Source organism: Salvelinus alpinus, chromosome 18 (assembly GCF_045679555.1).
Source record: "Salvelinus alpinus chromosome 18, SLU_Salpinus.1, whole genome shotgun sequence".
NCBI classification, from domain to species: Eukaryota; Metazoa; Chordata; class Actinopteri; order Salmoniformes; family Salmonidae; genus Salvelinus; species Salvelinus alpinus.
The window spans coordinates 47,965,159-47,978,661 of NC_092103.1; the positions used below are offsets into that span (position 1 = coordinate 47,965,159).

The window sequence follows — 13,503 nt, forward strand, 5'->3', positions numbered from 1 at the left end:
AAATCTGCTGTGGCAATTTACTCCGACATGTTGTAAACACGTTGTGAACACGTTGTGAACACGTTGTAAACACGTTGTGAACACGTTGTGAACACGTTGTGAACACGTTGTGAACACGTTGTAAACACGTTGTGAACACGTTGTGAACACGTTGTGAACACGTTGTGAAAACGTTGTAAACACGTTGTGAACACGTTGTGAACACGTTGTAAACACGTTGTGAACACGTTGTGAACACGTTGTGAACACGCTGTGAAAACGTTGTAAACACGTTGTGAACACGTTGTGAACACGTTGTGAACACGCTGTGAAAACGTTGTAAACACGTTGTGAACACGTTGTGAACACGTTGTGAACACTGACTTTTTGGTTGCAAGCCACCCTGGACCCAAACTCTTGATTGAATAGTAGTTTCCAAACGTTTGACTGGGACTTTATGTAAAACAACTTCTAAAATCCAGTTTTTGCTTTGTCATTATGGGTATTGTGTGTAGACAATACCCATAATTGTCTGTATACTTCTGGCCTTCTTTGGACACTGTGTTAACTAACCTCCAGACGAGCTTGAATGCCATACAACTCTTCTTCTGTGGCCTCCAACTGCTCTTAAATGCATGTAAAACTAAATGCATCATCTTCAACCGATCGCTGCCCGCACCTGCCCGCCTGTCCAGCATCACTACTCTGGACGGTTCTAACTTAGAATATGTGGACAACTACAAACTACAACCCTAAATCCGTAAACATGGGCACCCTAATAGACATTATCCTGACCAACCTGCCCTCCAAATACACCTCTGCTGTCTTCAATCAAGATCTCAGCGATCACTGCCTCATTGCCTGTATCCGCCACGGGTCCGCGGTCAAACGACCACCCCTCATCACTGTCAAACGCTCCCTAAAACACTTCTGCGAGCAGGCCTTTCTAATCGACCTGGCCCGGGTACCCTGGAAGGATATTGACCTCATCCCGTCAGTTGAGGATGCCTGGTCATTCTTTAAATGTTACTTCCTCACCATATTAGACAAGCATGCTCCGTTCAAAAAATGCAGAACCAAGAACAGATATAGCCCTTGGTTCACTCCAGACCTGACTGCCCTCGACCAGCACAAAAACATCCTGTGGCGAACTGCAATAGCATCGAAGAGCCCCCGCGATATGCAACTGTTCAGGGAAGTCAGGAACCAATACACGCAGTCAGTCAGGAAAGCAAAGGCCAGCTTTTTCAAGCAGAAATTTGCATCCTGTAGCTCTAACTCCAAAAAGTTCTGGGATACTGTAAAGTCCATGGAGAACAAGAGCACCTCCTCCCAGCTGCCCACTGCACTGAGGCTAGGTAACACGGTCACCACCGATAAATCCGTGATAATCGAAGACTTCAACAAGCATTTCTCAATGGCTGGCCATGCCTTCCTCCTGGCGACTCCAACCTTGGCCAACAGCCCCGCCCCCCCCGCTGCTACTCGCCCAAGCCTCCCCAGCTTCTCCTTTACCCAAATCCAGATAGCAGATGTTCTGAAAGAGCTGGAAAACCTGGACCCATACAAATCAGCTGGGCTTGACAATCTGGACCCCCTATTTCTGAAACTGTCCGCCGCCATTGTCGCACCCCCTATCACCAGCCTGTTCAACCTCTCCTTCGTATCATCTGAGATCCCCAAGGATTGGAAAGCTGCCGCGGTCATCCCCCTCTTCAAAGGGGGAGACACCCTGGACCCAAACTGTTACAGACCTATATCCATCCTGCCCTGCATATCTAAGGTCTTCGAAAGCCAAGTCAACAAACAGATCACTGACCATCTCGAATCCCACCGTACCTTCTCCGCTGTGCAATCCGGTTTCCGAGCCGGTCATGGGTGCACCTCAGCCACGCTCAAGGTACTAAACGATATCATAACCGCCATCGATAAAAGACATTACTGTGCAGCCGTCTTCATCGACCTGGCCAAGGCTTTCGACTCTGTCAATCACCATATTCTTATCGGCAGACTCAGTAGCCTCGGTTTTTCTAATGACTGCCTTGCCTGGTTCACCAACTACTTTGCAGACAGAGTTCAGTGTGTCAAATCGGAGGGCATGTTGTCCGGTCCTCTGGCAGTCTCTATGGGGGTACCACAGGGTTCAATTCTCGGGCCGACTCTTTTCTCTGTATACATCAATGATGTTGCTCTTGCTGTGGGCGATTCCCTGATCCACCTCTACGCAGACGACACCATTCTATATACTTCCGGCCCTTCCTTGGACACTGTGCTATCTAACCTCCAAACGAGCTTCAATGCCATACAACACTCCTTCCGTGGCCTCCAACTGCTCTTAAACGCTAGTAAAACCAAATGCATGCTTTTCAACCGTTCGCTGCCTGCACCCGCACGCCCGACTAGCATCACCACCCTGGACGGTTCCGACCTAGAATATGTGGACATCTATAAGTACCTAGGTGTCTGGCTAGACTGCAAACTCTCCTTCCAGACTCATATCAAACATCTCCAATCCAAAATCAAAGCAAGAATCGGCTTTCTATTCCGCAACAAAGCCTCCTTCACTCACGCCGCCAAACTTACCCTAGTAAAACTGACTATCCTACCGATCCTCGACTTCGGCGATGTCATCTACAAAATAGCTTCCAATACTCTACTCAGCAAACTGGATGCAGTTTATCACAGTGCCATTCGTTTTGTTACTAAAGCACCTTATACGACCCACCACTGCGACCTGTATGCCCTAGTCGGCTGGCCCTCGCTACATGTTCGTCGTCAGACCCACTGGCTCCAGGTCATCTACAAGGCTATGCTAGGTAAAGTGCCGCCTTATCTCAGTTCACTGGTCACGATGGCTACACCCACCCGCAACACGCGCTCCAGCAGGTGTATCTCACTGATCATCCCTAAAGCCAAAACCTAATTTGGACGCCTTTCCTTCCAGTTCTCTGCTGCCTGCGACTGGAACGAATTGCAAAAATCTCTGAAGTTGGAGACTTTTATCTCCCTCAACAACTTTAAAAATCTGCTATCCGAGCAGCTAACCGATCGCTGCAGCTGTACATAGTCCATCTGTAAACTACCCACCCAATTTACCTACCTCACCCCCCATACTGCTTTTATTTATTTACTTTTCTGCTCTTTTGCACACCAGTATCTCTTCTTGCACATGATCATCTGATGATTTATCACTCCAGTGTTAATCTGCTAAATTGTAATTATTCGATTTATTGCCTACCTCATGCCTTTTGCACACATTGTATATAGATTCTCTTTTTTTTCTACCATGTTATTGACTTGTTTATTGTTTACTCCATGTGTAACTCTGTGTTGTCTGTTCACACTGCTATGCTTTATCTTGGCCAGGTCGCAGTTGCAAATGAGAACTTGTTCTCAACTAGCCTACCTGGTTAAATAAAGGTGAAATAAATAAAAATAAATTAAAAAATTAAAAAAATACTTCGGTGTCTGGCTAGATTGTAAAATCTCCTTCCAGACTCACATTAAGCATTTCCAATCCAAAATTAATTCTAGAATCGGCTTCCAATTTCGCCAATAAAGCATCCTTCACTCATGCTGCCAAACATACCCTCGTAAAACTGACTATCCTACCGATTCTTGACTTTGGCGATGTCATTTATAAAATAGCCTCCAACACTCTACTCACCAAATTGGATGCAGTCTATCACAGTGCCATCCGTTGTGTCACCAAAGCCTCATATACTACCCACCACTGCGACCTGTATGATCTCGTTGGCTGGCCCTCACTTCATACTCGTCGCCAAACCCACTGGCTCCAGGTCATCTACAAGACCCTGCTAGGTAAAGTCCCCCCTTATCTCAGCTCGCTGGTCACCATAGCAGCACCCACCCATAGCACGCGCTCCAGCAGGTATATTTCACTGGTCACCCCAAAAGCATATTCCCCCTTTGGCTGCCTTTCCTTCCAGTTCTCTGCTGCCAATGACTGGAACAAACTGCAAAAATCACTGAAGCTGGAGACTCATATCTCCCTCACTAACTTTAAGCATCAGCTGTCAGAGCAGCTCACAGATCACTGCACCTGTACATAGCCCATCTGTAAATAGCCCATACAACTACCTCATCCCCATACTGTTATTTATTTATTTTTGCTCTTTTGCACCCCAGTATCTCTACTTGCACATTCATCTTCTGCACATCTATCACTCCAGTGTTTAATTGCTATATTGTAATTACTTCGCCACCATGGCCTATTTATTGCCTTACCTCCCTTATCTTACCTCATTTGCACACACTGTATATAGACTTTTTCTCTAATGTGTTATTGACTGTACGTTTGTTTATCCCATGTGTAACTCTGTGTTGTTGTTTGTGTCGCACTGCTTTGCTTTATCTTGACCAGGTCGCAGTTGTAAATGAGAACTTGTTCTCAACTGGCCTACCTGGTTAAATAAAGGTGAAATAAAAAATATATATTTTTTAAAGATGTGGGAAAAAAGTAATTTAATCAATTTTAGAATAAGGCTGTAAAGTTTTTTAAAAAATGAAAAAGGCAAAGGATCTGAATAAGGACCTATACTGTGTATATTATATTATTTTAAGGTGAAACGTTTGCATGAAATACAGGCCCTCTACTTCTATATTCTTATACTGTAATAAGTATTTTTCCATTCATCAGCCTCACGGTTTCCAAAGCTCCTGATAGGTCGATATTTCATAGGGGGCAGGAGTAGAGAACACAGACTATCTGTCTGTTATCATAATCACTTGACACGGTAACAACGAGAAATCAACTGATCGGCTGGTTTTGTCACGCAAAAACCACCTATCTTTGTGCTTGTCTCCACCCCCCTCCAGGTGTCGCCCAGCTTCCCCATTATCCCCTGGGTATTTATACCTGTGTTCTCTGTTTGTCTGTTGCCAATTTGTTTTGTTCGGAGAACCTACCAGTGGTTTGTTCCCTGCTCCCGCCTGTTCCTTGCTCATGTTTTCTAGTTTCCCGGTTCTGACCGTTCTGCCAGCCCTGACCCTGAGCCTGCCTGTCGTCCTGTACCTTTGCCCCATTACGCTGGATTACAGACCTCTGCCTCCCCTGACCCTGAGCCCGCCTGCTGTTCTGGTGCCTTACACCCTTTCTGGATTATGGATCCCTGCCTGCCTTGACCTGTCGTTTGTCTGCCCCTGTTTAAAATAATAAACTTTTGTTCCTTCACCACTGTCTGTACCTGGGTCATACCTTAAAACGTGGTAGGTCTTTTTCTTATGTTTTTTTTTGGTTGCAAGCCAGTTTGCTTTAACACACAGGTCCATGTAATCTCCAGGTTTAATGAAATCCAACGGTAATGTTGCACAGTGCTACATTCTTCCTGCTGGTTGCAACGCACCCCCAGGAGACCTTCTAACAACATGGTCTGTTATTGGCCAAACAAAAGAGACGCGTGTTTTGTAGACTTATTGACAAAAGGAATTCCAAAAACATGTGTCGCTGTGTAATGAAATGTGATCTGTGAACAGGCTTCCCTGATTGCAGCATAAACATACAGTCCAAAAGGGTTCTTAGGCTGTCCCCATAGGAGAACCCTTTTTAGTTCCAGGTAGAAGCCTTTTGGGTTCCATGTAGAACCCTCTGTGGAAAGGGTTCTACCAGGAAGTGGAAATGGTTCTACCTGGAAGTGGAAAGGGTTCTACCAGGAACTAAAAAGGGTTCTACCTGGAAGTGGAAAGGGTTCTACCTGGAACAAAAATAGGTTCTACCTGGAACAAAAAAGGGTTCTACCTGGAACTAAAAAGGGTTCTACCTGGAATTAAAAATAGTTCTAACCTGGAACTAAAAAGGTTTCTACCTGGAACTAAAAAGGGTTCTACCTGGAACTAAAACGTGTTCTACCTGGAACTAAAAAGGGTTCTACCTGGAACTAAAAAGGGTTCTACCTGGAAGTGGAAAGGGTCCTACCTGGAAGTAGAAAGGGCTCTACCAGGAACTAAAAAGTGTTCTACCTGGAACAAAAAAGGGTTCTACCAGGAACTAAAAAGGGTTCTACCTGGAACTAAAAAAGGTTCTACCTGGAAGTGGAAAGGGTTCTACCAGGAACTAAAAAGTGTTCTACCTGGAACTATAAAGGGTTCTACCAGGAACTAAAAAAGGGTTCTACCTGGAACTAAAATAGCGTTCTACCTGGACCAAAAAAAGGGTTCTACCTGAAACTAAAAAGGGTTTTACCTGGAACAAAAACGTGGTCTACCTGGAACTAAAAATGGTTCTATCTGGAACTAAAAAGGGATCTACCTGGAACTAAAAAGGGTTCTACCTGGAACTAAAAAGGGTTCTACCTGGAAATAAAAAGGGTTCTACCTGGAACTAAAAAGGGTTGTACCTGGAACTAAAAAGGGTTCTACCTAGAACAACAAAGGGTTCTACCTGGAAGTGGAAAGGGTCCTACCTGGAAGTGGAAAGGGTTCTACCAGGAACTAAAAAGGGTTCTACCAGGAACTAAAAAGGGTTCTACCTGGAACTAAAAAGGGTTCTACCTGGAACTAAAAAGGGTTCTACCTGGAAGTGGAAAGGGTCCTACCTGGAAGTAGAAAGGGCTCTACCAGGAACTAAAAAGTGTTCTACCTGGAACAAAAAAGGGTTCTACCAGGAACTAAAAAGGGTTCTACCTGGAACTAAAAAAGGTTCTACCTGGAAGTGGAAAGGGTTCTACCAGGAACTAAAAAGTGTTCTACCTGGAACTATAAAGGGTTCTACCAGGAACTAAAAAAGGGTTCTACCTGGAACTAAAATAGCGTTCTACCTGGACCAAAAAAAGGGTTCTACCTGAAACTAAAAAGGGTTTTACCTGGAACAAAAACGTGGTCTACCTGGAACTAAAAATGGTTCTATCTGGAACTAAAAAGGGATCTACCTGGAACTAAAAAGGGTTCTACCTGGAACTAAAAAGGGTTCTACCTGGAAATAAAAAGGGTTCTACCTGGAACTAAAAAGGGTTGTACCTGGAACTAAAAAGGGTTCTACCTAGAACAAAAAAGGGTTCTACCTGGAAGTGGAAAGGGTCCTACCTGGAAGTGGAAAGGGTTCTACCAGGAACTAAAAAGGGTTCTACCAGGAACTAAAAAGGGTTCTACCTGGAACTAAAAAGGGTTCTACCTGGAACTAAAAAGGGTTCTACCTGGAAGTGGAAAGGGTTCTACCTGGAACTAAAAAGGGTTATACCTGGAAGTGGAAAGGGTTCTACCAGGAACTAAAAATGGTTCTACCTGGAAGTGGAAAGGGTTCTACCTGGAACTAAAAAGGGTTCAACCTGGAACTAAAAAGGGTTCTACCTGGAACTAAAAAGGGTTCCTCAAGGGATTATCATATGAGGACAGTGGAAGAAAGAATCGCTTACACACGTTCTGAGACCAATACTCTCCGCTGAACGCATGAAACTAAATTAAACATCAAAATCTTTGTTTGAAAAAGCACTACCCCAGGACTTCCAATCCAACAAACAGTTGTGTGGTTTTTATTGAAACGGGTTGAATTTCTAACTACGTTTGTTCTCACATCAAACCCTTTTCATATGTTCCTGTGTGTCCATTGCCAACACGTGGACCCATCAAAGACACAGTGGTGCATCAAAACTAGTGCGCTATGAAGGGAATAGGGTTCCATAGGACTCTGGTCAAAACTAGTGCACTACATAGGGAATAGGGTTCCATAGGACTCTGGTCAAAACTAGTGCACTACATAGGGAATAGGGTTCCATAGGACTCTGGTCAAAAGTAGTGCACTATATAGGGAATAGGGTTCCATAGGCCTCTGGTCAAAACAATTTCACTACATAGGAAATAGGGTTCCATAGGACTCTGGTCAAAACTAGTGCACTACATAGGAAATAGGTTTCCATAGGACTCTGGTCAAAAGTAGTGCACTACATAGGGAATAGGGTTCCATAGGACTCTGGTCAAAAGTAGTGCACTACATAGGGAATAGGGTTCCATAGGACTCTGGTCAAAAGTAGTGCACTACATAGGGAATATGGTTCCAAAGGACTCTGGTCAAAAGTAGTGCACTACATAGGGAATAGGGTTCCATAGGACTCTGGTCAAAAGTAGTGCACTACATAGGGAATAGGGTTCCATAGGACTCTGGTCAAAACTAGTGCACTACATAGGGAATAGGGTTCCATAGGACTCTGGTCAAAACTAGTGCACTACATAGGAAATAGGGTTCCATAGGACTCTGGTCAAAACTAGTGCACTACATAGGGAATATGGTTCCAAAGGACTCTGGTCAAAAGTAGTGCACTACATAGGGAATAGGGTTCCATAGGACTCTGGTCAAAAGTAGTGCACTACATAGGGAATATGGTTCCATAGGACTCTGGTCAAAAGTAGTGCACTACATAGGGAATAGGGTTCCATAGGACTCTGGTCAAAAGTAGTGCACTATATAGGGAATATGGTGTAATTTGGGACACACAGGTGTGTAACACCAAAAGGGAACTGGTATCGGAGCCGACTACGATTAAGAGTCTGATGCAACAGAGCTTTCCACAGCAGCACATTATACTAAAAAGCATTGAATGTCAACGTATTTCTAAAAAGGATTGGGTTGACAAATTAATGTAGACATTTAGAAAGTACACGCTGTACTATTTCATAAGGATAATTGGAGTCGCAGCGAATAAATATAATTTGGCGTGGTGGTGATGACAGACTGCGTGGTAGTTATTTTTCAGAGAGAGAGAGACAAAAGGAGAGGTCAAGATGGTGAGAAAGAGAGAGAGACAGAGAGAGAGAGAGACAAAGAGAGAGAGAGACAGAGAGACAGAGAGAGAGAGAGACAGAGAGACAGAGAGAGAGAGAGAGACAGAGAGATACAGCGAGAGAGAGACATAGAGAGAGAGGAGACAGAGAGAGACAAAAGGAGAGGTCAAGATGGTGAGAAAGAGATAACGGAGAAGGAGACAGGGTGTGGTAGATACTGTAGAAAGAAAGAGAGAGGACTCACCTGCTTCGTAAGTGGTGGCATGAGCGGTCATACTCCACGTGCTAGACTTGCGGCCCTTGGTAACCATGACAGCGAACTCGTACATGGTGTTGGGCTTGAGGCCAGTGACGGTGTGGCTGAGGGCTGTTGTGTCTGCAGACTAGACAACGAAACAGGAAGTGAGTTCAACAATGGTTCTGTTGCCGGCGAACGTGTTACTTAGTAACAATTTCAGTCGAACGATTGTAATGAACATTTCAAAATGTGACCGTGAAAACATCAAAGAGCAAAATGTGTTAAGAATTACTGTGGCATTTCTACGGCAATAATCAAACTTATATTCATTCTACACCTAATATAAAGCCAACATGGCCACGTGATTATTAGTAGGGGCAGTTTAGACCTGAAACAGACACTTACATTAGCCACAAACTACCTTCTCAGACTGTTAGTTAACGTTAGGGAATGGTCACAGCTTACACAAAACAAATGGGATATGTTAGTTAACGTTCGGGAATGGTCACAGCTTACACTAAACAAATTGGATATGTTGGTTAACGTTCGGGAATGGTCACAGCTTACACAAAACAAATGGGATATGTTAGCTAACGTTGGGGAATGGTCACAGCTTACACAAAACAAATGGGATATGTTAGCTAACGTTCGGGAATGGTCACAGCTTACACAAAACAAATGGGATATGTTAGCTAACGTTCGGGAATGGTCACAGCTTACACAAAACAAATGAGATATGTTAGCTAACGTTAGGGAATGATCACAGCTTACACAAAACAAATGGGATATGTTAGCTAACGTTCGGGAATGGTAACAGCTTACACAAAACAAATGGGATATGTTAGCTAACGTTAGGGAATGGTCACAGCTTACACAAAACAAATGGGATATGTTAGCTAACGTTCGGGAATGGTCACAGCTTACACAAAACAAATGGGATATGTTAGCTAACGTTGGGGAATGGTCACAGCTTACACAAAACAAATGGGATATGTTAGCTAACGTTCGGGAATGGTCACAGCTTACACAAAACAAATGGGATATGTTAGCTAACGTTCGGGAATGGTCACAGCTTACACAAAACAAATGAGATATGTTAGCTAACGTTAGGGAATGATCACAGCTTACACAAAACAAATGGGATATGTTAGCTAACGTTCGGGAATGGTCACAGCTTACACAAAACAAATGGGATATGTTAGCTAACGTTAGGGAATGGTCACAGCTTACACAAAACAAATGGGATATGTTAGCTAACGTTCGGGAATGGTCACAGCTTACACAAAACAAATGGGATATGTTAGCTAACGTTCGGGAATGGTCACAGCTTACACAAAACAAATGGGATATGTTAGCTAACGTTCGGGAATGGTCACAGCTTACACAAAACAAATGGGATATGTTAGCTAACGTTCGGGAATGGTCACAGCTTACACAAAACAAATGGGATATGTTAGCTAACGTTCGGGAATGGTCACAGCTTACACAAAACAAATGGGATATGTTAGCTAACGTTAGGGAATGGTCACAGCTTACACAAAACAAATGGGATATGTTAGCTAACGTTAAGGAATGGTCACAGCTTACACAAAACAAATGGGATATGTTAGCTAACGTTAAGGAATGGTCACAGCTTACACAAAACAAATGCGATATGTTAGCTAACGTTAGGGAATGGTAACAGCTTACACAAAACAAATGGGACATGTTAGCTAACGTTAAGGAATGGTCACAGCTTACACAAAACAAACGGGATATGTTAGCTAACGTTAAGGAATGGTCACAGCTTACACAAAACAAATGGGATATGTTAGCTAACGTTGGGGAATGGTCACAGCTTACACAAAACAAATGGGATATGTTAGCTAACGTTCGGGAATGGTCACAGCTTACACAAAACAAATGGGATATGTTAGCTAACGTTCGGGAATGGTCACAGCTTACACAAAACAAATGGGATATGTTAGCTAACGTTAGGGAATGGTCACAGCTTACACAAAACAAATGGGATATGTTAGCTAACGTTCGGGAATGGTCACAGCTTACACAAAACAAATGGGATATGTTAGCTAACGTTGGGGAATGGTCACAGCTTACACAAAACAAATGGGATATGTTAGCTAACGTTGGGGAATGGTCACACTTACACAAAACAAATGGGATATGTTAGTTAACGTTGGGGAATGGTCACAGCTTACACAAAACAAACGGGATATGTTAGCTAACGTTAAGGAATGGTCACAGCTTACACAAAACAAACGGGATATGTTAGCTAACGTTAAGGAATGGTCACAGCTTACACAAAACAAATGGGATATGTTAGCTAACGTTCGGGAATGGTCACAGCTTACACAAAACAAATGGGATATGTTAGCTAACGTTCGCAAGTTATATCCCTTGAACGTACCGAGTGTAACGTCAAAAATGATTCTGCCAGAAACCCACATCAGTATGGTGGCTTTTCATAAGGTGTTTTCCTCTGTGCTTTGTACTTTTTTATAACTGTACCCATTTTTAACCCTTAATAAAATACATGAAGTCAAGAGAGAACAGTAGGTAAGTAAGGAGAAACCGGGCTTTGTTTCATAAGAAAACAAGCTTTTTAACGAGCAATCAAGCAACTCTCACGGCAGAACCCCACAGCAGCAAGTAACGTCTCTTTAAACGAGCAGGCGAATACAAAGTGAGTTGTAATCAACCAGTTCGTTACAGGTATCCATAAATAGAAGCAAAAACTCTAACCATACCACCTGAAGACTGTTAACGTACAAAATCAGGTAGCAAACCAGTAGGCAAGAGCACAGACCAGACAGACCAGACCAGACCAGACCAGACCAGACCAGACCAGACAGACAGACAGACAGACAGACAGACAGACAGACAGACAGACAGACAGACAGACAGACAGACAGACAGACAGACAGACAGACCCTAAATCCTTACCTTGAACTTCCCGCTAGTGGAGTAGCTGGTCTTCCACTTGACGGAGTAGTAGCGGACCTCAGTGGTCTTCTGGTTCTTGGTCATGGAGTTGTCTGCCCAGCTGACCCTGACAGAGTCTGGGGTCAGGGCCACGGCCTGGACACCTACTGGGGGGATCATGGGGGTGGATGTATCTGGTATGGGAGTAGGATATTTATCAAACAGATGGAACAGATCGTCGTCTGACGGATCAATGGGGTCTGGATGTGGATTGACGTGATCACGCCCAACACACACAGTGGATTTAGTTTCATGGAATGAATATTTATTTAACATGCGAAGTGATAGGAGTTACATGCAACCAACAGAGAGTCATGGATGAACCATGGAGTTAAGAAAAGTGAGTGAGTGAGTGAGTGAAAAATTAGGAAAGGAGAGATGAGGAGAGGAAAGATGAGGAGAGGAAAGGGAAAGATGAGGAGAGGAAAGGAAAGATGAGGATAGGAAAGATGAGGAGAGGAAAGGAAAGATGATGAAAGGAAAGATGAGGAGAGGAAAGCAAAGATGAGGAGAGGAAAGCAAAGATGAGGAGAGGAAAGCAAAGATGAGGAGAGGAAAGGAAAGATGAGGAGAGGAAAGGGAAAGATGAGGAGAGGAAAGGAAAGATGAGGATAGGAAAGATGAGGAGATGAAAGGAAAGATGATGAAAGGAAAGATGAGGAGAGGACAGGAAAGATGAGGAGAGGAAAGCAAAGATGAGGAGAGGAAAGCAAAGATGAGGAGAGGAAAGCAAAGATGAGGAGAGGAAAGGAAAGATGAGGAGAGGAAAGGAAAGGAAAGATGAGGAGAGGAAAGCAAAAATGAGGAGAGGAAAGGAAAGGTGAGGAGAGGAAAGGAGAGATGAGGAAAGGAGAGATGAGGAGAGGAGAGGAAAGGAAAGATGAGGGGAGGAAAGGAAAGATGATGAGAGGAGAGGAAAGCAAAAGATGAAGGGAGGAAAGGAAAGATGATGAGAGGAGAGGAAAGCGAAAGATGAGGGGAGGAAAGGAAAGATGAGGAGAGGAAAGGAAAGCGAAAGATGAGGGGAGGAAAGGAAAGATGAGGAGAGGAAAGGAGAGATGAGGAGATGAGGAGAGGAAAGGAGAGATGAGGAGATGAGGAGAGGAAAGGAAAGATGAGGAGAGGAAAGGAGAGGAGAGGAAAGGAAAGATGGACAGAGAAGAAGAGTACAGAGAGTAGAAAGTAATTACACACCAGAACCTCCTGCTTAATAAGGACACTACTAAGTCAACTACCAGTGAACTACTAGTTTCACTAGTTAACTAGTGTTAACTACCACTTATAACTACAGCCACAGCTAAGAGCAGAGCAAACAGCTAGTTAGAGACAAAGGCTAAAGCTAACTAGCTATTAAAACACAGTAACTAGCTAACCAGTTGGTTAAGTTGATATTCAAAACATCTGTAAGAATTGTACATCCACTGCAGTTAAAAGTTGGTCTATTTTACATATATGCTAATGTCTTAAAGGGGACAGACAGATAGATGTCGACACGTGAAGGATCAAGGTACACCTCAGTTTGACACTAGAATGAATGTCTGCAACGTGTTGTCAACAACAGAGACGTATTT

At 43.6% G+C, this 13,503-nt stretch overlaps 1 protein-coding gene across 1 annotated transcript in view; it reads right to left on the reverse strand.

The window, feature by feature from the left end:
- LOC139544425 (netrin receptor DCC-like) overlaps positions 1-13,503 on the reverse strand; it is a 653,665-nt gene that overhangs the window by 118,844 nt on the left and 521,318 nt on the right. The window contains exons 17-18 of the mRNA XM_071351497.1: positions 11,894-12,132; positions 8,957-9,095 (exon numbers count right to left, since the gene is read on the reverse strand). Coding sequence (XP_071207598.1) covers positions 8,957-9,095; positions 11,894-12,132 — 378 coding nt within the window. The remainder of the gene's footprint in view (positions 1-8,956; positions 9,096-11,893; positions 12,133-13,503) is intronic.